We start from the raw sequence: 26,857 nt of genomic DNA, 5'->3' as shown, positions 1-26,857 counted from the left end.
AGCCATACTAATGGGTGTGAATTGGTATCTCATTGTGGTTTTGAATTTGCATTTCCCTAATGACTAATGATTTTCAGTATCTTTTCAACCATTTGTGTATCTTTGTAGAAATGGCTATTTGGATCCTTTGCCCATTTTTTAAATTGGGTTGTCTTTTTGTTGTTGAGCTGTAAGTGTTCTTTATGTATTCCGGATACTGAATTCTTAATCTTAATACATGATTTGTAAATATATTCTGGGTATTGAATCATTTTATATGAATTTCAAATAGTTTCTCCCTATCCTGTAAATTATCTATTCACTTTCCTGATGTCTTTTTATGTGCAAAAGTTTTTAATTCTGATAAAGTCCAATTTATTTTTTCCTTTGTTCCTCATGCTTGTGGTGTTACATGTAATATACATACATAAATACAAGGTCATGAAGATGTACCCCTTTGTTTTACTCTAGGAGTTTTATGGGTTTTAGCTCTCATATTTAGGTCATTGATCTGTTTGAGTTTTTATATGTGGTGCAAGGTAGAAATTCAGGTTCATTCTTATGAATGTAGGAATCTAGTTGTTCCAGCACCATTTGTTGAAAAGACTATTTTTTTCCCATTGAACAGAATTGGCACCTTTGTCAAAAATCAATCAGCCATTGATATAGGAGTTTATTTCTGGATTCTCAGTTCTATTCCATTTGTCCTTATGCTAGTACCATGCTGTTTTGATTACTGTAGCTTTATAGGAAGTTTTGAGATCAGGAACTCATTTATTCTTTTGAAAAAAGTCCCCTGTTTATTCTTTCTCAAGATTGTTTTGTCTGTTTGGGGTCCCTTGCAATTCTGTATGTATTCGATGATCAGCTTTTCTATTTATGCAAAAAAGGCAGTTGGAATTTTGTTTGAGATTGTGTTGAATAAGGAATTATTCAGATAGTATTGACATCTCAACAGTTTGTCTTACAGTCTATGAACATGGGGTATCTTTCCATTTATTTGGACTTCTTTAATTTCTTTCATCCTTGTTTTATAGTTTACAGTGTACAAGTCTTTCATATTTTTGGTTAAATTTATCTATTTAATTCTTTTAGATACTATTGTAAATGGAATTGCTTCTTAATTTCCATTTTAGATTGTCATTGCTAGTGTATAGAAACAATTGATTTGTGTGTTAATCTTGTACCCTGAACTTTGCTAAATTTCTTTGTTACTGCTAGTAGATTTCTTATGGATATTTTGGGAGTTTCTATATAGAATCATGTTTTCTATACATGTAGTTTTACTTCTTTCTGATACATGTGCATTTTTTTTCCTGTCTAATTGCTCTGGCCAGTTCAGGACAATGTTGAGTAGCAGCAGTAAAAGTAGGTATTTTTATCTTGTTCCTGATCTTAGTGGAAAAGCTTTCAGTCTTTCAACATTGATTATGTTGTTAGCTATGGGTTTTTCATAAGTTACATTTATTATGTTGAAGAAGTTCCTATGCTTATTTTCCTGGATGTTTTTATCATCAAAGGGCATTGGATTTTTTTTAAGTGCCTTTTCTGTGTTAGTAGAAATGGTAGTTTAGTATCTTTCTTCATTAATGTGCTGCATTATATGGGGGTTAACTTTCTCATATTGACCCACTCTTGCATTCCTAGGATAAATCCTACTTGCTTATAGTGTGTAGTTCTGCTGTCAGATTCACTTTGCCAGTATTTTGTTGAAGAGTTTGCATCTATATTCATAAAGGGTATTGGAAATTATAATTTTCCTGTGGTGTCTTTGTCTTTATGTGGCTTTGGTATCGAAATTGCCAGCATTATAGAATAAGTTAGAAGGTATTCCCTCCTGTTGTTTTTTTAAGATGAGTTTGAGAAAGATTTTGATTAATTCTTAAGTGTATTCTAGTGTTCTTCAGCTGTTTTTAATGTAGGTGTTTACTGTTGCAGATTTCCTTTTGCTGCCTTTGCTGTATTCCTTAAGTTTGGCATGCTGTGTTTTCATTTTACTTTGTCTCTAAAATGGCATATTTTAACAGTTGTTTGAAATACTTGTCCAATATCTATAGTACTAATATCTGAACTTTCTCAGAAACTGTTTCAGTCATTATATTTTACTCCTTTAAGTGGGCCCTACTTTCTTATTTCTTTGTATGCCTTCTGATTTTTTTGTTGAAAACTGGTTATTTTACTATTAAGACATCATAACTGTGGAAATCTAATTTTCCCTTTCCTCAGGATTTGACTTTTTTATTTTTGAAGGCTGTAGTAGTTCATTTGCTTCATAAGTTTACTCACTTATTTTTGCAAAATACGTGTTTTGCTGTGCGCTGTCATGAAAACTTTTCCTTAGCATATGTTCTGATAGTATTTTGACAGAGATTTCCTTGAATGTCAGGGAGAGAACACTAAAACCTCTCCCTGTCTTTGCAAACCATTCTTGTTTGTTAGGACTCTCCTTCAACACTTAGGTGGACTTGCACTGAGCCCTGGGGTCTGTTTGTTATTTCTGTCAGGAGGGGAGCTTGGCGTTGCCTACTGTATGTCATTTTGCTAATTTGACTTTGCTTTTTTGGCTTTTAAACCATTTAGAAATTAGATATGAAAGTGACTTTTATGTCAAGCCAATTCAGACTTAGAGCTGATGAATAAAAATGACTTTTGAATGAGCTTATGTCAGAGTAGTTTCCTAGAACTTACTATTTTTTTTTCCCCTATATTAGGCCTTCCCGTTTCATGGATGTGTCATTACGTAGCTTCTCCCTTTGTTGTGACCTGCTAAGCCGGGTTTGTCACACAGCAGTAACTTACTGTAAGGATGCTTTAGAAAATCATCTTCATGTTATTGTTGGCACACTCATACCTCTGGTGGATGATCAGATGGAGGTTCAGGAACAGGTAATTTCCAAATCATTTTAAAAATTGTATCTGAAATATGACATGTTTTTGGAAGAAGCTGAATGTTTTATGTTTATTTGGTAAATTGATGATTTTAGTGAAACTATTTCTTGAAAAGTGGTTAGAGAAACATTCTCAATGAATTAATCTTTGTAATCATTTGATTATAGAGTATATAATTATTTTGATCTAATAAATAACTTAATTTCTGTCTCTTACATTGAAGTGTAGAGGTAGTCAAAGCTAGGGATAGCAGCTCACACAACTTTGATGGTATGTGATGCTATTTACATAAAATGTTGCAGTAATACTGGCATATTTATACCTCAGTGCCCATCCTGTAATAGCACCTTACATATTTGTTGAATTATTTGAAAGCACAGAAATACCAATAGCTAGGTACCTTAAAAGTAAGTAGAACATTTTACCCGAACTAAGTAGTTTTTATCATCTATTATAGCAAGTTTGATTTGTTTTACTTTAAAATGTAATTAAGCCATTTCTCCCTTTTTGAGTTTTTTCTTTTTAAAAATTATATTTAGGTATTGGACTTGTTGAAATACTTGGTGATAGATAACAAGGATAATGAAAACCTCTATATGACGATTAAACTTTTAGATCCTTTTCCTGACCATGTTGTCTTTAAGGATTTGCATATTACTCAGCAGAAAATCAAATATAGTAGAGGACCCTTTTCACTTTTGGAGGTAATAAGTATTTCATTATTTTACTATTTTGTATTAGAGAGGATAGACGAATACTTTTTTTGAAATCTCTAATGCTCTAAAAATAAAAAACAATCTCTTTTAAAATCGTGATTTTAAAAATAAACATTTAACCTCTCAAAACAGAATCTTAGTATATCCTCTTATATTGCAGTATAAATATAAATATCAGTTTCTTGGTAAATATGAGAATTTAAATATTGAAGAAATGTGATATAAAATATGCTTGGGTTTCATAAATACGTAAGATCTATTAATATCTTAAAATTATCTGATCATTTGAGGGACAGTTTAATGTTTGAATTAGAGATGATATTTAACTTTTTTAAAGAGGTTTTCAAGTTTCAATCCTGTTTCAACCTTTATAAGCTTCAAAATTATGTTTAGGTATATTTTTGTTTATAAATCTTATAATTTAAAAATCATAATATGTATTTGATATATGTCAATATGAAAAATAGTTACATATACCAAGATGTGAAACTAGAGTTACAGTATTAAGTAAATAAAATTTTAAGCTTTTTAACCTTTTCAAACAATATGGCTTCTCTCTCACTTACCAACTTTACATTTCCCTGTATGGCCCCAGAAGATGACTGGCTAGTCAGAGACGGGTAAGATTCCTCAAGGGAGGAACAACCTAAGACAGGCACAGTCGCAGGGGGGCCATCAGGTGAGAAATTGGGGATCAACAGAGGTGAGGCTTAGAACCTACCCCCCCTGTTTTGAGAGAAGTCTTCTGCATCCATGGATGTATTACTGCCCTTGTCTAGCTTGGATTAACACATAGTCTACAGGCACACACCTGATCATCTACATTTGCTCTCTTTAAACACTAAACTATGTTTTCTACCTTTATCTTGCATCTACCTACCACTTCAGCATTTTATTTAAAAAAAAAAATAATAATAATAATAAAGGGAGAAATGTGGGACTCACATATACATCAAATATAAAAATCAAATGAATATTCATATTTGACCTGATTATTTATAGTTCATAATGAGTGATCAAAACCAAAAGTTTTTGTGATGACTGCCCTTGTACTGTTCACCATGTAAGAACTTATTCACTATGTAAGAATTTGTTCACCATGTAAGAACTTGTTCGTTATGCTTCAGAAGATTGAAGACTGACGAGAATTAGGCTGGGGGTGGATTAATGATTGTGCATTGAGCATTGACTCCCCTATACAGAATTTTATTGTTGTTAACAACCATTTGATCAATAAATATGAGAGATGCCCTCTAAAAAAAAAAATCTTCCCTGATTAATTTTTTAACTTTGCCAATGTTCTATAGTGGGGACTCAATAAACAGCTTTATTAAGTATTTGATTCTATGGGCATGTACAGAATATTTACTGAATAAATAAATATATTGGTACATACTTTTAAATACCATACATTAATAAATGAAGGCAGTTCTTGAATTAAAAAAAAAATTTTAAGCTTTTCCCTTTGAGTGTGCTTTCACAATCTTAAAATCTAAGTATGTTAATCATGAGAGATTCTATTGGAATTCAAATAATTAAAATGTGGATTTGAAATGGAAGAAATAATTTGTTTCTACCTTGTTTGGTAGTGGTAGCAATATGAGTTGGTATCTGTAAGGTACTTAATAGTATTTTCTTTTATTGAGTTTTTTTCACAGACTTAACCAATACATGTCAAAAGCAAGTATTCATTGTTAACTAATTTTCTCTCCTAGGAAATTAACCACTTTCTCTCAGTAAGTGTTTATGGTGCACTTCCTTTGACAAGGCTTGAAGGACTGAAGGATCTTCGAAGACAACTAGAACAACATAAAGATCAGATGATGGATCTTATGAGAGCATCTCAGGGTAGTACTTTTAATGACGTGGGTTATTTGTACCTATTTCATTTTTAAAGAATCTTAAAAGTTCTTGCTATTGGTTTAATTGCCATGGACTTTGTTTAGACTTGCATCACCTGCTTGAAACCCCTCATCATTTCTCATCTACCCATAAAAGAAAAAGACTTCCTAAGTGGTCTGCTCACCTGAACTACTCCCATTTTATCCACCCTCTGCAACTGCCAGAATGTTTTCTCTAAACCCAAATATGATCATGTGATTTTACTGCTTAAAAATTTTAACAACTTCCTACCACTTAAAATAAAAATTTGAATTCCTCAGAGCCAGGCATACAAGGTAATCTGTATCTGCCTACTGCTGCAGCTTATTTAAGTAAAGGAAGTATGTCTCATTTTAAGCCTTTAAGCTGTATATGTATATATTTGTATGTATGTTTTTATATGTACACATATATGAATATGTGTTTAGCTTTTTTACTACATTAAACATCCAGTTTTATGTTAATTTGATGTGAATTTAGGTTATTATAGTATTGCATGTGGGGGAAACTTCCTATTTATGTTTTGATGTTCATCTTAGTCTCATTAATTTCATATTTCTATTGTGTTCATTTTATTTTTAGTACTTTTAAAAACAAGTTTTAGTTTTGACCATCTGAGCTCAGAATTTCTAGTGCATTTGTTCTGAGGTGTGTGTGTGTGTGTGTGTATAATATGAACACCTCTATCTCTTGTTCTTGTTTGTATATTTGGGTATTTCATTGGATATTTTTTTTGGCCTTGTCTAATACAGTCATTAGCTATTTGTGGCTATTTAAATTTAAATGAGTTTAAAAAGTTCAGTGAAATTTAAAACTCCCATTTCTTCGTCACACTAGCACATGTCAGGTTCTCATTGTAACGTGGCTAGTGGCTGTCATTGGATAGTGCAGATTATAGAACATTTCTATCACTGCAGGAATTCTCTTGGACAAGACTAAATGCTAGAGGTTAAAACAAGCATGCTTCCAAGGTCCTTTCTAACTTAAATGTTGTATGTTTCTTTTTGTGATTTTGCTGAAGTATTGACCTCTGCACAACTTAAGACATTTGTCTGTCAAAAACTGCTAATCATTTTTACGTGGTCCGATTTCATAAGGAAATTAAAATGCATCCATTTCATATTTTCTGAACTGCTTATGATTTAAAATCTTTTTAAAAAACTTTTATAAAAATTCTCTAATTAGAAAATCTAATAAATAAGCATATTGTAAAGAAAAGTGTTATCTCCATTATAATTTAAACTACTTTTTTCAAACTGTTCCTAGATAACCCACAAGATGGCATAATGGTGAAGCTAGTTGTCAGCTTGTTGCAGTTATCCAAGATGGCAATAAACCACACTGGTGAAAGAGAAGTTTTAGGTAAACTGTCTGAAAGGTTATGAGTTTTTAATATTTGAACAGTCATCTCTATGATGTTTTCAAAATAAGTAAAAGCTTGTCATTTGGGGTATTGGGGACATGTGAGATGCAGGTAAGTTACATTTCTGTTCAGTTCCAGGGTCCCTAAGAAGCCCTCCTTTCATATTTCCCTTCCTTAGACATAAAGTGTAAAGCTAAGTAATTTACATGTATGCATAACTATTAATGTAAAACACCTTGTAAGTACTTTGGAAAGTCAGAAATACCTATTTGTAGCATTAAGTTGCAAATACATTGACTTGTGATACATGTGCAAATGTAACTGACTAGTACTTAATATCTTTTTCGTGTAACAAATAAAATTGAGGGCTAGAGTTAATCAAATGTTAAGACCATATTCAGGTCCTTTCTTACTACCGTTTGGTCAGGTATCATATAAATAGCTAACATCATGCCTAGCATGGGTGTTTACATTTAGTGATGACAGGATGAGAAAATTGAATGAAGTCAGCTTGAAGTTGTCATGACAGCATTGCTCAAAGGAAAACGGGAGGAAGAAGTGCTTCATAGATTGTACAATCTTTCAGTGGAGTCTTCCTTAACTTCTCAGTGGGAGCCTAGGGTGCTTCTTTTTTTGTAAAATTTTTATTGAAATAGATCTTTCTATTATATGTACAGTGAAGTATATAACTTGATGAATTTTCACAAATAACACACCTGTGCATGTAACACCCAGACCAAGGAGTGGAACCTTACTAGGACCATATAAGTTTCCTCTGATTAAGGAATTTACTCTTTTGTCCATAGCAGCACTGCTTCTGGGGACAAAATTGATTTGCTATAGGAGCCCTAAGTGGCTTTCCTCTGTAATATAAAATCGTAGTGGTTTGTACCCACAGCTTGCATCATGCTTAATAGTGACTGAAAGCTTTTCTCCCTCTAAAGGCTTCCCACTTTAATCATATTCACCAATATGCTGAATTGGACAAGAAAAAGGTGTCCAGATTGGAAAGGAAGATGTAAAACTGTGTTCACAGATGACATGATCCTGTACATAGAGAATCCCAAAGAAAGCTGTGCTATTAGAGCTAATAAATGAATTCTGCAAAGTTGCAGGATACAAAATCAACAAGCAAAATTCAGTTGTGTTTCTATACCCCAGCAGTCTAAATTTTGAACAACCTAAAAAGGAAATTCCTTTCCATTTACAATTCCATTTACAGTAGCAGCTAGGAGAATGTAATACCTGGGGGAAGTTTAATTAAGGAGGTGAAAGACCTGTACAATTTTCCTTGTTAAAAGTGAGCCACTTCTCTGATGCATCAACTGTGAGAGTGAAGACCCCATTCTCAGAATCCGTACTGTTGACATTCCAGAAAATGTCAACGTCACTCTGAAGGGACACACAGTTATTGTCATGGGCTCCAGAGGAACCCTGTGGAGGGACTTCAGTCACATCAAAGTAGAGCCCAGTCTCTTTGGAAAGAAAAAGAAGAGGCTTCTGGTTGACAAATGGGGAAATAGAAAGGAACTGGCTACCTTTTGCTCTATCTGTAGTCATGTACAGAACACGATCAAGGGTGTTACACTGGGCTTCCATTACAAGTTGAGATCTGTGTATGCTCAGCTCACTTCCCCATCAACATCGTTATTCAGGAGAATGGTTTTCTTGTTGCAATCTGACATTTCTTGGGCGAAAAGTACGTCCTCAGGGTTCAGATGAGGGTAGGCATTGCTTGTTCAGTATCTTAAGCCCAGAAAAATGAGTTGATTGTTGAAGGAAATGACATTGAACTTGTATCAAATTCAGCTGCTTTTGTTTAATAAGTCACAACAGTTAAAAATAAGGATATCAGAAAAGTTTTGGTTGGTATCTGTATTTCTGAAAAAGGAGCAGTTCATCAGGCTAATGAATAAGATCTAAGCTGTGCAGCCACAGACACAGCAAGATGCCAGATGATTCCTTAGACTTATTTGTGGTATTTTAAAAGTGTAATTAGAAGCCTTACTAATTTGAGGTGGGAGGGAGTGAGTGAGTCACTAAGTACAGCTCACACTCAAGGGAAGGGGAACTTAGGCTTCACCTTTTGAAAGGAGGATATCAAAAAGCTTGTGAACATATTTTAATAGATTCCACGTTACTGGGAAAGAGCATAAGGGAGTCTCTGGCCTGCTGAACTCCCTTCAGAAAATGTTCTGTGTTTATCTGGGTAGTGATCACTCGGGGAGAAATGTGTGTGTGTGTGAATTTCTGCTGAAATGACTGCTTAAGATTTGTGTGCTTACATTTGTAATACCTTAACATTTTTTTAATAGTTTTAAAGTCTGTTGATACTCCGTGTTGATACTCAACTGTTGATACAGTAGCTCTGTTTAGACTTTCATGCTTAGTATCTATGTTCTATTGCTAGTTAATCTATATCCTGGATATGTTTTATAAGGGGGAAATATCTGTTGTCCACATGGATGATATGTAAAGGAAATAACACAATATTTTGCAGCTTCTTTAATCTATTAAAAATATTTGAGAAATACTTAAATGTTGAAGGATGGCAAAACATTATGTTTTTGAAATCAGAATATTTCTGTTCTATGTATGATCTCTTAGCTGTAATTTCACTGAAATGGAATTTCTATATGTAGAGGCTGTTGGAAGCTGCTTGGGAGAAGTGGGCCCTATAGATTTCTCTACCATAGCTATACAACATAATAGAGATAAATCTTATATTAAGGCCCTTGAGTTATTTGAAGATAAAGAACTTCAGTGGACCTTCATAATGCTGAACTACCTAAATAATACACTAGTAGAAGATTGGTGAGTATTTAGTGATGCTTTATATCTGATAACATTTACTTAATCTGTCATTTAAGGAGCATGATACTTCTTGTAAATTAACATTTCCAATAACTAAAGCTTTCTCTCTTAAGTTGCTACACTTTTCTTTTAATCTCAAGTGTTTTAATGAAAATAGTTTTTATCCACATAATCATTGAAATCCTACTATGTGACAGGCACTTTTGAAGGTCCCTCTCTTTTGCAAAAAAGTTAGGAAAAGGAGAGCTGTCACATAAGAGAGCTGAAAATATGATGGCTGACAAAAATGTCATTGAGTCTAATACTATATGTGCTGGTGAGCTATCAAGTGAAGTCTTAATTCCTTTAGATGTCTCAATTTAAGACATAGAAGCTTAAACCCTAAGCTTGGATTCATCCTTCAGTCCTCTCTTTCCCTCACTCCTGCACATCCAGTTCAAGTCCTGCTGGCTCTGTGAACATACCAGACAAGATCCGTGTTAAATTCTAGGGAGAACAGACTAGCCAAAGAAACCTAACAGGTGGTAGTTTAAGCCTTTAGTGGCTACCCCATCATCACTTACAGTATCAAGCTTTATGACTTTTTTGTCAGCTGTTATATTGTCTGTCCTCTTGTATTACAACCCTCCTTTCCCCAATTATTTGCAACAGAAAACCTTCAGTTATTCATTAAGGAGTTTTAGATGCCTTACCAAATGATCTCAACTAGGTTCTGACCAGAATAAGTGCATACTTACTGTTTGTTTAAAATTTTTCTAGCCAAGAATTTTATTATTTGGAGGGAAATGCTATTCTGCTTTATCCCAAATTATTTGTATCTCTTACAGAAAATATTATCAAAATACTGTTTTTCTTAGGTGAATCAGTGTTGACATTCTCATTCATTCTTATTGGTCAGTGTTATTTCCAAGCATTCCTATTTATGAGTCCTTTTGATTTGTAATAGTCATAATTAAATTTTATTGTATGAATGAATGGAATTGCTGTTGAAGTTGTAACTCAGGCTTATTGAAGGCTATTAAAGATCCTTTGATAATTTTGGTTTTGGTGTTACTGAATTTTATAAATGTAGAATTTCCTAACAAATGATAAAATTTTCCTGATAATATAAACTTTAGATTTTGGGTTTCAATTTTTTCTTTGGAGGTTACTTAACATTCCTCAAGATTAATTGTTGATATACTTTATAGGTGTTTTAATTACATGTGTTTTTCAGCGTAAATGTGCGATCAGCTGCTGTTATCTGTTTGAAAAGTATTTTAGCTACAAAGACTGGACATCATTTCTGGGAGATTTATAAGACAACAACGGATCCCATGCTCATCTATCTACAACCTTTTAGAACATCGAGAAAAAAGGTCTCTCACATAATAAATGTTTATTGAATATCCAATATATCTAGAACAGTTTTATTTGCTGTGGAATGTGAATATCAAATTGCTTAAATAGTATTATACTAACATTTGCCCTTTCTTAGAAGTAACTCCAACTGTACTTATTGAATCCAAGGGATTTGTATTTTTAATTATGGAAGTGTGGAAAAGCTAAGATAGCCTAGAGAAGCGATGGTTGTTTGGGGGGACTTAATGACAAGCCTTTTTACTTAGGAGTAGGAAACCCTTACTTTGATCCCATGAAAGCCATTGATCCTCAATGTGGTTTATAGGGATTGTGATCTGCAAGTGTTTATTTCCATAGCAAGTTAAAGTATCACAATCCCCTGGTGAAATAAAAGATAAACGTATAGATTCTCCCTTTTTCCATTTTGCTATAACAAGGTTCCATGGAAAGTACTTGATAAAGGGTATTTAAGAATTCTCACTTTTCCTTTAGTCTAAGCACTCCTCTTTCATATTTTCTTTTCATTAAGTGACAGAGGAATACATAGTTGTGTTTTCACCAATTTCAGGGCATATGCCCATCACTGACATAGTACTTTTAATGCATCGTAAGTACAATTTTGGTCTTAAATTACTGGTAACATTAACTGTTAATAAAACTAGTTGTATAACCCATACAACATTAGTTTTAACGTTTTAAAATTTCATTTGAAATCGGTTTTGTGTGGTAGATTTGGACTAGTTGTGTATATGAGACAGATGAGGGAGAGTTTGTGGTTCATGTAATACACTACTAGTGAGCCAAGAGTGGAACCCAGGTTTCCTACTGTCCAGACCAGTAATTTTTTACTGTACCACTCTGCCTTTCATATAAACATAAGTGTATTTTAATTTTAAGAGATAGCCATTGCCTCTAGATTTAGTTTTAACTATATTTAGTTTTATTTAGAAATATATTTGTTTAGATAATTGTTTTGCACAGGAAAGGTAAAATTTATTTCTAATTACCTTGTTTACATATTTTTATCACTTCCTTTCTAGTTTTTAGAAGTACCCAGACTTGACAGAGAAAACCCTTTAGAAGGTTTGGATGATACAAGCCTGTGGATTCCTCAAAGTGAAAATCATGATGTTTGGATAAAGACACTGACTTGTGCTGTTTTGGATAGTGGAGGCATACAAAGTGAAATTCTTCAATTATTAAAGCCACTGTGTGAAGTAAGAGGTCAATTAGCCTTACTTAATCCCTTTTTACTTTTGCTTTTTTCGTTTGAGCCTTTTCTTAGTTTCTTTGCTCACCCCATTCCATCTGGTTTCTGTGTGCGTGTTGATGGCCTGTATATGTGAGAGTGCGGTGGCTCTCAGCTGCTGTGAGTCCATCAAGCAGGACATCTGCATTTAGCCATAAGTTACGCAGTAGCTTCCATGTGTGTGGTCGCTACCGACTGGATGAGTTCCAAGGGGTGCCTTAATGAAAGTTACAGCACTAATGATTATAAATTATTTATATTAATCAAAGTCTGCTCTGATTTTTTTTGTTCACTTCTTCTAATATGGTCATTGTTATTTACTTTCGCTGATACACTTTCTTGAATGAGAAAAAGATGGTGTCGTAGTTACACTGCTTTTTTGTTTTTGAAGGTATAATTTATTTCAATAGAGGGTAAAAAGTATGTACCAAATCCAACAAAATTCATACCTTTATCAAAATGTTATCCAAAACTGCACAATATGAAGATGTTGTAAGACTTTAAAAGCTAACCTAATTTATAGTACTGTCAAGCATGGTTCAACAGAAAATATCTGACTACATCAAGCATCTACCAGTTACAAATAACTGATAGAAAAGTGAGTATTTTTGTCAAGTGCCATCAGTAGAAACAGTTTAAAAAGCAGTCCTTGTTTCTACAGAAGAAGTGTTGACAGTGACTAGATCATCACGCTCTCTGCAGTGCTGCACTGCACTTGCTTGGACCAGGTCAGCAGAATGCAACACTCAACACACACAGGCAATTCAGTTCTCACTCGAACAAAACTAAGATTTTTATAGAGTTCTGACTTTGGACTGGAAGATAAAATGTTGCAATATACATACACGTGTGTGTGTGTGTGTGTGTGTATACATGCACATATATACATACATACACACACCCCATTTCCTAGTTCCTTAAATGCTTTGTTTCCAAAACGGACTTTTTGATTTGTCTTCAGTTTAAAAAGGAAAAAGTGGCAATGGCAATCTACAATCTGTCTTGTGTGTATGGTATATAGTGAATATATGAAGATGGTATGGTTGAGTACCTTTTTAAGGTACCACATGTATTAAAGCACTTTTCTACACTTGGAGTATACCACAAAGACCCAAATTTTATACCCAAAATTGGGGTTTATTAAGAAAAAAAATTTAAACATGACTGTTGTAGCTCTTCACTGAATGTAGAAAGTATACAAAAATCAGATTTTCAACTTTTAAACTTTGATCCCCATTTTCCCCTACATCAAATTAGAAAGCTGCTTTCGTTATTAGTAGCACTTTTCAACTATGAGAATTTAATTATAATAGTGGCATAATAATTCCATTTGTAAACAGTATTCTATTTCATTGTATGCAAATGGTCTAGATTGGAAATAAACAATTACAATGTATCATGTATTTGACATAGGTGTTCTAAGTTAGTTTGGTTTTTTTTTTAACACTATCTGGTACACATGTATTTTGTTTTTTAGCACTATGTTGAGTTCTTGACAGATGTCAAAAAAGCTGTCATTTTTTTTTTTGGTACCATTGATCTACAATTACATGAGGAACATTATGTTTACTAGACTGCCCCCTTCACCAAGGCCCTCCCACAAACCCCATTACAGTCACTGTCCATCAGCATAGTAAGATGCTGTAGAGTAACTACTTGTCTTCTCTGTGTTGCACAGCCCTCCCCATGTCCCCTCCTACATGATAATTATACATGCTAATCGTAATGCCCCCTTTCTCCCTCCCCCACCCTTATCCCTCCCTTCCCACCCATCCTCCCCAGTCCCTTTCCCATTGATAACTGTTAGTCCATTCTTGGGTTCTGTGATTCTGCTTCTGTTTTGTTACTTCAGTTTTTTTCTTTGTTCTTATACTCCACATATGAGTGAAATCATTTGGTACTTGTCTTTCTCCGCCTGGCTTATTTCACTGAGCATAATACCCTCTAGCTCCATCCATGTTGTTGCAAATGGTAGAATTTGTTTTCATCTTATGGCTGAATAATATTCCATTGTGTATATGTACCACATCTGCTTTATCCATTCATCTATTGATGGACACTTAGGTTGCTTCCATTTCTTGGCTATTGTAAATAGTGCTGTGATAAACATAGGGGTGCATCTGTCTTTTTCAAACTGGGCTGCTGTACTCTTAGGGTAAATTTCCTAGAAGTGGAATTTCTGGGTCAAATGATATTTCTATTTTGAGCAAAAAGCTGTCATTTTTTTGGAAGTTTAATGTCAGTAACAATGAAAATTTTAAGTAAAATATATTTTACTAATACTGTTGCTTGGGTGTGTTTGTATATTCCAGGTGAAAAGTGACTTTTGTCAGACTGTGCTTCCATACTTGATTCATGATATTTTACTCCAAGATACAAATGACTCATGGAGAAAGCTACTTTCTACACATATTCAGGGATTTTTCACTAACTGTTTCAGACACATCTCACAAACGAGCCAATCCACGATCCCTGCAAATTTGGATTCAGGTATTCTGTTAAAGTTCTTGCATTTATACTAGTAACTTCTCAGTTCTAGAAAAAGATAGATTTGTTTGAATCCCATCAAAATGCTCTATAGGCTTAATTCCAGAACCTCTAAATATGTGTTCTCATTTGTAGAAGGAGATAAAAGTTGTAGCAAGTTTTTAATGAGATAATGTATGTAAAGCACCTAGAATAAAACTTGATGAGTGGTACTCCCTTTGTAAGTTTTGTTTAGTAATAATGGAACAGCTAATTAAGCATTCAGTATGTGTCAAGCACTACACTTGTCACTGGCAATATGGATGTGAATAAGATACACTACATTCTAGCAATGGAAAAAGCAGACAAATGTAACCAAATATAGTCACAAGGCTGGACATATGATGGTATTTTCATATTAAAGTTCTGGTCAGTTCATTTTTTTTTTCAATTCATTTTTTAAAAGCACCTTTTTTATTACAGAATATTTATTGTAGAAAATAGAGAAACATGAGCATAAATTTAAAATTAAATTACCATAATAGTATGATCTAGGATATATAGTCAACATTTGGTATATATCCTTCCAGTTTTTTAACAGGAAAAATTAGATTACTCTCTTAACCTATTTTTTTCTTCCATACATTATAGTATTTCCCATGCTAAGAGCTTATAACAGGAGAAATATATACCAGAAATTGGGTACATAAAATACATAGGTGCATAGTTGAGGGTGCATTATGGGTTAGTTTTTCAAACCTAAATTTAAAAAAAGGAAAAAACTACCACATCTGTTGTGTTAACTTATTGTCTTAAACATATGTTATTAATGTATTTTATTTGCAAACACAAAACTAGGTACAATTCGACTTACTTTTCCTAAAACCAGTACAATTTTAAGAAAAGTATTGACTTCAGGTGGTATTTTGCTGCAACTAAATTGCTCTTCCCATCCATAACTATGATTCTAGTCACTTTGGCATAGGTTCTGATTATGTGATTCCACTAATTGTTCTTTTATTTTTACTACTACAACCTTAATTTGACATTACTGTGATGTTATTTAGACCTCACTTTGTTTTGTTTTACGTACTTTTCTATTGGTTAACAGTATTTACAACCTATTTGAAAGAATATAATGATAAACATAGATTCAGATTGCCATTCTGTGGTCCTACTAGATTATAAGTTGGTCATGTAAATGTGAATGATTCATATGCTTATATGAATTTTCTTTAGATCATTGAATTGAAATTCCTAAAAGAAAAATTCTCAGAGATTTTGCAAACTAGACAGACTGTATTTCCTATCCTTAATTTGGGAAGTAACAGTATAAGTGATTCATAGTTACCAGTAAACATTTAAACTTCAAATATTATGTAATTTAAAGAAATATTAAGAACAACTTTATTACCAAGTTTAATATAATCACTGCCTATAATATACTGACAGTTCATTATGAACATGGCCAAGAAATTTTTTTCATGTTTATCATTTGTACATACATATTTATGCTACAATTGAAAGGTCAAGTCAGCCAGTTTTGTTTTTTGTATAGAGTACCAATATTTTTATTGCCTTAAATGAAAATTTAAATTTACATGTGAAATTCTATTATTGAAAAATAAAGTAGACATAAATTTCCGTCAAATTAAGTGGTGTATCTTTTCTGCTGTTAGTGTCACTGCCTTCACTTTATTGTTTCATGTGCATCTTAGACTCAGCTTTCTGAAGGTAAACTTATCATTTTCATTCTCTTCTCTTGGCCTACTTCTCTTAATGTGTATCTCTTCATTGAATGGCATTCAGTTACCCAAGCCAAAAACGTCTCTCCACAGGTCTCCTGTGATTATCAAATCCTGCTGATTCTGTTATAACTAATGTCAGTCCATCCATTTCTCTCTGCCTCCAGGATCCTTACTGCTTTGTAGCTCGGTGGTCCAGCACAGTTGAAATTCTTTCAGTAAATTCTCCAAGTTCTTTGTTGTTCCAGCCATCTCAGACAGAGTTACTATTAGCTGGAACACTTTCCTTTCTCTTCTCCTGATGGACTATTCCTCCTCTTTCAGATACCACTTTTGCTGTGAAACTTTTCTTGTTCTTGATTAAGTCTCTTTTCTGTATGCATCTGTGGTATTCTAAAATTGCCTTACCATAGCACTTATCATCACACTGTGTTGTCTGTCAGGCAGGTCATTTAGTTTTATGTGGTTAGAAATAGTCTTATGGTTGGATACTAAATGCCTAACACATGAAAGATCCTAGATAAATATTTACTGCATCAATGAATTAGTCCTTTTCAGAAATAAATAAAAATTCAATTAAATACTCAGTTTTATTAAGCACAATCTTTTTTTTTTAAAGGAATACCATTAAATTCCACTTATAAATTCATATTTCTTGAGAACCAGTTTTGTGCTAGGTGTACTGCCCTGCGGAATCTTAGAGTACAGAGGGCGACAGACACACCAACAGGAGGAAGAAAGTGCTTAAGCAAATCTGCCTGGCTGGGACTGAGGAGGTATCTTTTTTTCTTTATTTGTCAGAGTCTGAGCCCTTCTTTCGATGCTGGAAAAAATCACAAAGAACAATGCTTGCTGTTGTGGACTACATGAGGAGACAAAAGAGGTAATGAAATGCATGTCGTTTCTTGAGTTTGGGGATTTAGCAGTGTAGCTGGTCATTGCTGGCTGAACTTTGACATTACTTTGGGTGGTGCTGCTGCAGGGCGCTTTATTTAATTTGTGTGATGCCCTCAATATGGACCTTCTTGTAGTAATCCATGTTTAGGTTGGCACTTGGATGCCAGTCAATGTCAGGAACTTTCTAAGATATAAATTTCTTTACTGGGTACCATGGTCCTCAAAAATCTATGGTCTGTGTAGTAATATTGGATTATGGCAGTGTTCATTTTTTTTATTCTGATAAATTGTTCTACAATACAGTATTTTGTTCCTATTATTATTTCTCATGGTATTTTTAACAATGTGGGAATTATAGACTGGGCTGTTCTGTACTGCTTCAGAGTTGAGCAGAATTTTGAAGAAATAACGTAATAATAAGCCTGTAGGTAGGTAGGAATTGATGTCTCGAGTACATACGATGGTGGTAGCAGTGGTTGATGAAGAATGGGAGAAGAATGGGAGTGAGAGATAGGAGAAAAATGAAAAGTCCTTAAAATGCATTTACAGGTTAAAAATTAATTTCTCTGTATTCCCCAATGACCATCCCACTCCATTCTTAGAAAAGAAATGTTAGACCTTTAAGGTGGTTGGAAAGTTGCTGATTCTCCTTGTTTTGTACCATATCCTCTTCTGAGAAAGCCCTTAAGAAGCTTTAACTATAGCAGTGGAAGCATCTCTTTTCTTGGTGTTGGGAGGCAGTTTCACCTTTGAATCATTCACTTCAGATTTATCATTGAGGTAGAATGGTTATGATATTGGCAGGCCTTGGAGAAGATAAAAATTCTCTGTATTCAGTTTTCATTCTTCATAGATGTTAAAGAAGATCCTTGAGAGAATATGAAGGATGTAGAATGAAGGGTAAGGGTCTGAGTGCAACTCCAAGTGTGGTACTTAAAAGATTTCTGATCTCCAAACTTCAGGTTTCTCAGAATAGCTACAATTAAGTGTTGGCTATGTGGTAGGCACTTTGTTCATCAGCTTTTAAGCATTATTTCATCATTGCAGTTACTCTTAGATATATATTTTTCCCAGGTTTTATAAATGAGGAAAATGAAGATTAAAGAAAGTTGCTGAAGATCATGCAGCTTGTAGTTGGTGATTGGCTGGATTTGAACCTAGCTGTATCCTCTTCTAAAACCAGTGTTCTTAACCACTAACTTAACACATCTCTATGTTAGTTTTGAAAGAGATAAATAATATCTATGGTCCCTTCCAATTCAATTCAGACCTACTATTACAGTGGAAGGTTTTCTTTTTCTTTTTTTTTTTATTAAGGTATCGTTGATGTACACTCTTATGAAGGTTTCACAAGAAAACAATGTAGTTATTACATTCACTCTTATTATCGAGTCCCTCCCCATACCCATTGCAGTCACTGCCCATCAGTGTAATAAGATGCCACAGAGTCCCTATTTGTCTTCTCTGAGACAGTGGAAGGTTTTCATTAAATATCTCAACTTAGGTGTAAATTAAGGAGAAATAGGCAAAATATATAAGTGTCTTAGAAGAGACAATGTTTTTCATTAAATTGTTCATTTAAAAAGATATCTGTATCTAGCTATTCTCTCTGCAGTCTGTTCTTCGACTATAATCCATTAATCTCTTGGTGGAGGGCAAGTATGAACCCCAGATTTGTATGGGGTGATAGTGCATAGCTTTCATCAAACTGAAGGGTTTGTGCTCCAGAAAGTGAGAAACAGGGCTCTTCAGCCATGTTATTTTAGAATGTTTGTGGCTATGTATTGGAGAAATGCATTTTTTGGTTATTTGAATGTAGTTTTCTTCTTAATTTTTTAAATTGAAGTATAGTTGACCTAAAATATGTTAATTTCAGGTGTATGTACAACATGATAACTTGACAATTATATATAATACAAAATGTTTACTGTGGTAAGTGTAGTTACCATCTACAAAGTTATTACAGTATTATTGACTACGTTCCCTATGCTGTATAGTCTTCTGTGATTTATTTATTTTATAATTGGGAGTTTGTACCTCTTCATTCTCTTCATCCATTTCACACTCCCTCCTACCTATGGCAGCCACCAGTTTGTTCTCTGTATTAATGTGTCTGTTTCTGTTTTCTTTGTTCTTTTGTTTTATTTGTTTAGATACCACATGTAAGTGAAATCATGGCATTTGTCTTTCTCTATCTGACTTATTTCACTTAGTATAATACCCTTTAGATCCATCTTTACTGTCAGTGGCAGCTTTTCATTCTTTTTTATGGCGAATACTGAATGTAATTTTCTTTTTAACTTGAACTTGCTACCACTGTATCAACATACTTTTCTTTTGATATTGACATGACTTTATATTTAATTTTTCCTTAGACCTTCTTTAGGAACAGTTTATGATGATGCTTTCTGGCTGGAGTTGAATTACCTAGAAGTTGCCAAGGTAGCTCAGTCTTGTGCAGCTCACTTTACAGCATTGCTCTATGCAGAAATCTATGCAGATAAGAAAAGCATGGATGATCAAGAGAAAAGGTAATGGAGCTTTGAAGCTTTGGTCTTGACATTGTTTCAATAAAGGTATATATTAAAGGTTGGTTTTACTCCCACTTCCCTCATTTAAAAGATATTTTAGATGAAAATGTCTGGTCTTTTAAAGTGAAATCATAATACATATTTTAAAAAGAGATAAGTAATTCTGCTCTGAAGTAGAAATATTTATTACTAAGAATTGTAAAAATTACCCAGAGAGCAAACTCCTGGAGGACAGAGACCATAGTTATTTTTCTCTGTATTCCCCCATGGCAGGTAGCTTTGGGAACTTAATATAAGTAATTGGTAAATATTGTCAAATGGTTGACTGATTTCTTGATTTCAGTTAAATTAGGTTTACCAGTAATCCCTCCTTATTCAAGATCCATTTTTCTCACTGATTATAAAGTAATATAACTCATTTCTTTGACTAAATAATTTTAATTACTTTGTTATATGCCTTTATTTCTACTACTTTAATTTGCTTTCTCTCTGAGATAGAACTCTCATAAGAATCTAGTAAAATTATTGTCCCAGGTCATAGTGAAAAATAAAAAGCCAAGAATGCTGAAGAGTAAAACACACACATTATTATCCCAACTACCCTCCTCTAGTCTTTATTCATTTGAAATAGCCTAGTGTTTGTTTTTATAGTTAGTCTCACTTTCCCACCACAGAATCACTCATATTACAGAATTGAAATAGCAAAGATGTATTATGTTGATATATTTCTCATGCTTGCTACTTATAATTTCTACTATGGACTGTCATTAAGCTGGAAGCAGTGTCATTTTCAGATGGTGGAAAACCAGGGAACAGAATTTAAATTCTCATCCAAACAAATAACTTAATGGACTTGGACTGATTTCTTACTCTCTGGTTAGAATTTACCTTTACTTTTAAATAGAAAAAAGTTTTTAAAAATCTACAATATGGAGAAGCAGAAAAGATGGCAGCGTGAGTAGTGTGGCAGAAATCTCCTCCCAAAACCACAAAATTTTGAAAATACAGCAAATACAACTATTCCTAAAAGAGTGACCAGAAGTAACACTACACCAGCCAGTCTACATCTGGGAGAAGTCAAGGTCTCACAGAAAAGGGTAAAGTAAAAAGACACAACCCTGCGGGACCCGAGCACTTCCTCCACCCCAGCTCACCAGCGAGAGGAAGAAAATCAGAGCGGAGAGGGAGTGGAAGCCCAGGACTGCTAAATACCGAGCCCTAGAAATCTACCCTGGGAGCACAGACCCACATTGCATGGTGCTCTGGAGATGAGAGGGGCTTAAAAGCAAGGTCTGACACTAAGACTGTGAACAGGTTCCTACAACCAGCTGCCCTGGGACAAAAGAAAAGCAGGTACTTTAAGAGACCTCTCAACAGTGAGAGGGCTGCTAAAGGGACAAGAGTTTATTAGAAGGAACAGGTGGACAAAATTGTCCTGGCACACTCAACCCAACATGCTGTGAACTTTCAGGAGCCTCAGGCACCCTATCACCCTGGTTGGCAAAGCAGCCCTGAGGCCCCTCACTGTGATAAGCAGCCTGCCTCTCCTTCCTCCCCACCAGCATCTACATGGAAACCGGCTGTCCCTGCCATTGCTGCAGATCAGCTGGAGGGCAGCCCTGACACAGCTTAATGCAGAGGCTTCTCCCTGTGTGCTGCTAACCGGCCCTGCCCCAGAGGCTGCTTCCTGCACGCAGTTGACCACAGATAGTGGAGACGGGCACTGAGACTGGGAGTCACAAAGGGACTTAGTTATCCTGGCAGAATCTACGCTGCTCACCTGTGACCCCTGCCATTGCCCAAGGCCATCCTGAGGGCCACCCTGCCCACAGCAGTTTAGGGTATTAACTGAGAGGCTGTGCCCTGTGCGTGTTTACCCAGCAGAGACAGCAGAGACAGGCGTGGGAACTGGCAAGTGCGAAGGGACTTTGTCCTCCCAGCTGACATGCTCGCCACTCGCCGACGACAACTCCCATCGCTCTACTACTATGAAAAGGAAGAAGAACTTTGTTCAATCCAGAATCCCTCAAACTCCAGAAAGAAGGCTCGGTGAGACCGAAAATGAATTCAAAATAAAAGTCATAAGCATGCTGATGGAGCTGCAGAAAAATATTCAAGAGCTAAGGGATGAATACAGGAGGTAGATAACAGAAATGAAACAATGGAGGGAATTTAAAGCAGATTAGGTGCGGTAGAGGAGACAGTGAATGAAATAGAAATCAAGAGAACAGGAATACAGAGAAACTGAGGCAGAGAGAAAAAAGGACCTCTAGGAATGAAATAATATTAAAAGAACTGTGTGAACAATCGAAACAGAACAATATTTGCATTATGGGGTTACCAGAAGAAGAAGACAGAGAAAAAGGGATAGAAAGTGTCTCTGAAGAAATAATTGCTGAGAACTTCCCGAATCTGGGAAAGGAAATAGTCTCTCAGACCGTGGAAGTCCACAGATCTCTCAACACAAGGGACCCAAGGAGAACAACACCAAGACACATAATAATTAAAATGGCAAAGATCAAGTATAAGGACAGGCTATTAAAAGCAGCTAGAGAGAGAAAAATGACCACATACAAAGGAAAACCCATCAGGCTATCATCAGACTTCTCACAGAAACCTTACACTCCAGAGGGAGTGGCATGATATATTCAATGCAATGAAACAGAAGGGCCTAGAAACAAGAATACTCTACCTGGAAAGATTACCATTCAAATTTGAAAGAGGGATTGAAAAATTCCCAGAAGAGCAAAAGATCAGTGAATTTACCTCCCACAGATGATCTCTACAGTGTATTTTAAAGGGACTGCTCTAGATGTAAGTGTGCCTAACACTAAATAGCTGTCACCAGAGAAAATAAAACCACAGCAAAGCAAGTAAACCAACTAAATACTAATTGCAAAATTAAATCAGCTACCCACAAAGTCAGTCAAGGGATTCACAAAGAGTACAAAATATGACACTTAAAATATTAAGAGTGGAGGAGAAAGATAAAAAAGGGAGAAAAAAAACAACCTTCAGACTGTGTTTATAATAACATAATAATTGAGTTAAAGTAGACTGCTAGATAGTAAAGAAGCTGCCCTTGAACATTTGGTAACCAAGAATCCAAAGCCTGTGATGGTAATACATATATACCTATCAATAATAACCATTAATGTAAATGGACTGAATGCACCAATCAAATGACAAAGTTACAGAATGGATAAAAAAGCAAGAAAGACCCATCTATATGCTGCCTACAAGAGATTCACTTCAAACCTAAAGACATACACAGATTAAAAGTGAAGAAATGGAAATATAAATTTAATGCAACTAATAGGGGGAAAAAAAGTGGGCATTTCAGTACTTCTACCAGACAAAATAGACTTCAAAACAAAGAAAGTAACAACAGACAAGGACACTACCTAATGAGGAACAGGTCAATTCAACAAGAGGATATAAACATTATAAACATCTATGCGCCCAACACAGGAGCACCAACATATGTGAAACAAATACGAACAGAATTGAAAGGGGAAATAGAATGCAATGCATTCATTTTAGGGAACTTCAACACATCACTCACTCCAAAGGACAGATCAACTGGACAGAAAATAAGTAAGGACACAGAAGCACTGAAAAACACATTAGAACAGATGGACCTAATAGACATCTACAGAATACTCTACCCAAAAGCAGCAGGATACACACTGTTCTCAAGTGCACATGGAACATTTTTCAGAATATACTAGGCCACAAAAAGAGCCTCAGGAAATTCAAAAAGATTGAGATTGTAGCAACCAACTTCTCAGATCAAAAAGGTATGAAAGTAGAAATAAATTGTACAAAGAAAACAAAAAGGCTCACAAGCACATGAAGACTTAACAACAAGCTCCTAAATAATCAGTGGATCAAAGACCAAATTAAAACAGAGATCAAGCAATATATGGAAACATAACAACACCACCACAATGCTCCAACTTCTGTGGGACACAGCGAAGGCAGTTCTAAGAGGAAAGTATATAGCAACCCAGACCTATGTCAAGAAGAAAGAACAATCCCAAATGAAGCCTAAATTCACAATTATTGAAACTGGAGTAAGAAAAACAAATGAGGTCGAAAGTTAGAAGGAGGGGCATAATAAAGATCAGAGAAGAAATAAATAAAATTGAGAAGAATAAAAAAATAGAAAAAATTAATGAAACCAAGAACTGGTTCTTTGAGAAAATAAACAAAATAGGTAAACTCATAGCCAGACTTACCAAGAAAAAAAGAGAATCTACACACATCAACAGAATCAGAAATGAGAAAGGAAAAATCACTATAGACACAACCAAAATATAAAGAATTTTAAGAGAATATTATGAAAAATTGTTAACAAACTGCATAACCTAGAAGAAATGGACAACTTTATATAAAAATACAACCTTCCAAGACTGACCGAGGAAGAAACAGAAAATCTGAACAGAACAATGACCAGGAATGAAATAGAATTGTTAATCAAAAAATCACCCAAGAACAAAATTCTGGGACCAGATTGCTTCATTGCTGAATTTTACCAGACATTTAGAGAAGACCTAATATCCATTCTCCTTAAAGTTTTCCAAAAAATAGAAGAGGGAATAATTCCAAACTCATTCTCTGAAGCCAGTGTAACTCTAATACCAAAACCAGGGAGGGACACCGCAAAAAAAGAAAACTACACACCAATATCCCTGATGAACATAGACGCAAAAATACTCAACAAAATATTAGCAAACCAAATTTAAAACGTCAAGAGGATCATACATTGTGATCCAGTGGGATTCATCCCAGGGATGCAAGGATGGTACAGCATTTGAAAATCCATCAGCATCATTGTATATCAATTAAAAGAAGGACAAAAATCACATCATTTCCATAAATGCTGAAAAAGCATTTGACAAAATTCAACAGCCATTCATGATAAAAACTCTCATTAAAATGGGTTTAGAGGGCAAGTACCTCAACATAATAAAGGCCATATATGAAAAACCCACAGCCAGCATCATACCTAACAGCAAGAAGCTGAAAGCTTTTCCTCTAAGACAGAGAAACAAGGTTGCTCACTCTCCCCGCTTTTATTCAACATAGTACTGGAGGCCCTAGCCATGGCAATCAGACAACACAAAGAAATGAAAGGCATCTAGATTGGTAAGGAAGAAGTCAAACTTTCATGTCACTGTTTGCAGTTGACATGATAATGTACATAAAAATCCCTAAAGAATCCACTCCAAAACTACTAGAATAAGTGAATTCAGCAAAGCTACAGGGTACAAAATTAATGCACAGAAATCTGTTGCATTCCTATACATTAATGATGAATTAGCAGAAATCAGGAAAACAATTCTATTCACAATTGCATCAAAAAGAATAAAATACCTAGGAATAAACCTAACCAAGGAAGTGAAAGACCTATACAGTGAAAACTACAAGACACTCTTGAGAGAAATTAAAGGACCCTAATAAATGGAAATTCATCCCATGCTCTGCCATAGGAAGAATTAATATTGTCAAAATGGCCATCGTGCCTAAAGCAGTCTACAGATTCAGTGCAATCCCTATCAGAATACTGACAGCATTCTTCAATGACCTGGAACAAATAGTTCTAAAATCCATATGGAATCACAAAAGACCCCGAATAGCCAAGGCACTTCTGAGAAGGAAGAATAAAGCAGGGGGAATTACTCTCCCCAACCTCAAGCTCTACTACAAAGCCGCAGTAATCAAGACAATTCGATAGTGGCAAAAGAACAGATCATAGACCAATGGAACAGACTAGAGACTCCAGGTATTAACCCAAGCATATATGGTCAGTTATTATACAATAAAGGAGCCATGGATATACAATGGGAAAATGACAGCCTCTTCAACAACTGGTGTTGGCAAAAGTAGACAGCTACTACATGTAAGAAATTGAAACTGAATTACTGTCTAACTCCATACATAAAAGTAAACGCGAAAAGGATCAAAGACCTGAATATAAGTCATAAAACTGTAAAATTCTCAGAAGAAAACATAGACAAAACTCTCTTGAATATAAATATAAACATGAGCAACTTTTCATGAACATGTCTCCCCAGGCAAGGGAAACAATAGCAAAAATGAACAAATGGGACTATATCAAAGTAAAATGTTTCTGCATAGCAAAGGACACCATCAGTAGAACAAAAGGCATCCTCTAGTATGGGAGAATATATTCATAAATGACATACCCATTAAGGGGTTGACATCCAAAATATATAAAGAGCTCATGTGTCTCAACAACCTAAAAGCAAATAACCTGATTAAAAAATGGGCAGAGGAGCTGAACAGACACTTCTCCAAAGAAGAAATTCAGATGGCCAACAGACACATGAAAAGATGATCCACATCGCTAATCATCAGAGAAATGCAAATTAAAACCACAATGAGATATCACCTCACACCAGTGTTCAAAAATACGAAAATAGAAATACTATATGACCCAGTAACTCCACCTCTACAAATTTACCTGAAGAAAACAAAATCACTGATTTGAAAAGATACATGCACCCCTTTATTTACTGCTGCATTACATTTACAGTAGCCAAGTTATGGAAGCAAGCAAAGCCCATATATGTGATGGACTATTATTCAGCCATTAAAAAGAAAAATCCTGCCATTTGTAACAACCTGGGTAGGCCTAGCAGAGTATTATGTTAACTGAAATAAGCCAGGCAGAGAAAGACAAATAACCATATGATTTCATGTATTTGTGGAATCTAAAAACAAAACAAAATGAACAAAACAGCAGTAGATTTATAAACACTGAGAAATGACTGGTGGTTACCACAGGGGCAGGATTGGGATGGAGGAGTGAAATAAGTGAAATGGATGAAGAAGCACAAAATCTCAATCATAATATAAATTAGTCACTGGGGTGAGAAAGTACAAAATAAGGAATTAGAGTCATTGGTTCTGTAAGATTTTTCTATGTTGACAGTAACTACCCTAGTTGGGATGAGGAT

The 26,857-nt window shown here is 34.8% G+C and overlaps 2 protein-coding genes across 15 annotated transcripts in view; both read left to right on the top strand.

The window, feature by feature from the left end:
• ATM (ATM serine/threonine kinase) overlaps nt 1-26,857 on the top strand; it is a 125,927-nt gene that overhangs the window by 51,903 nt on the left and 47,167 nt on the right. For 11 of the 14 annotated variants that reach the window (XR_012132505.1, XM_073239309.1, XM_073239304.1 and 8 more), the window contains 10 exons: nt 2,691-2,865; nt 3,408-3,572; nt 5,300-5,432; nt 6,732-6,827; nt 9,471-9,642; nt 10,859-11,000; nt 12,024-12,200; nt 14,545-14,722; nt 17,245-17,326; nt 19,716-19,871. Coding sequence is in view for 13 of the 14 variants with exons in the window: in XM_073239309.1 (XP_073095410.1) it covers nt 2,691-2,865; nt 3,408-3,572; nt 5,300-5,432; nt 6,732-6,827; nt 9,471-9,642; nt 10,859-11,000; nt 12,024-12,200; nt 14,545-14,722; nt 17,245-17,326; nt 19,716-19,871 (1,476 nt within the window). In the remaining variant the exon portion in view is untranslated. Of the gene's footprint in view, nt 1-2,690; nt 2,866-3,407; nt 3,573-5,299; nt 5,433-6,731; nt 6,828-9,470; nt 9,643-10,858; nt 11,001-12,023; nt 12,208-14,544; nt 14,723-17,244; nt 17,327-19,715; nt 19,872-26,857 lie in introns of those variants that run through there. The other 3 variants (XM_073239303.1, XM_073239308.1, XM_073239311.1) reach the window with 3 other exon arrangements.
• Nucleotides 6,934-9,462, top strand: LOC108394725 (large ribosomal subunit protein uL6). Its single transcript, XM_017656458.3, is given in 3 exon segments — nt 6,934-6,939; nt 8,161-8,451; nt 8,454-9,462. Coding segments are annotated over 3 exon segments (588 nt in total). The 3' UTR covers nt 8,745-9,462.

Source organism: Manis javanica, chromosome 6, assembly GCF_040802235.1.
Source record: "Manis javanica isolate MJ-LG chromosome 6, MJ_LKY, whole genome shotgun sequence".
NCBI lineage: Eukaryota > Metazoa > Chordata > Mammalia > Pholidota > Manidae > Manis > Manis javanica.
Note: the sequence above shows the minus strand (reverse complement) of the source record. Positions and strands in the feature narration are given on the sequence as shown.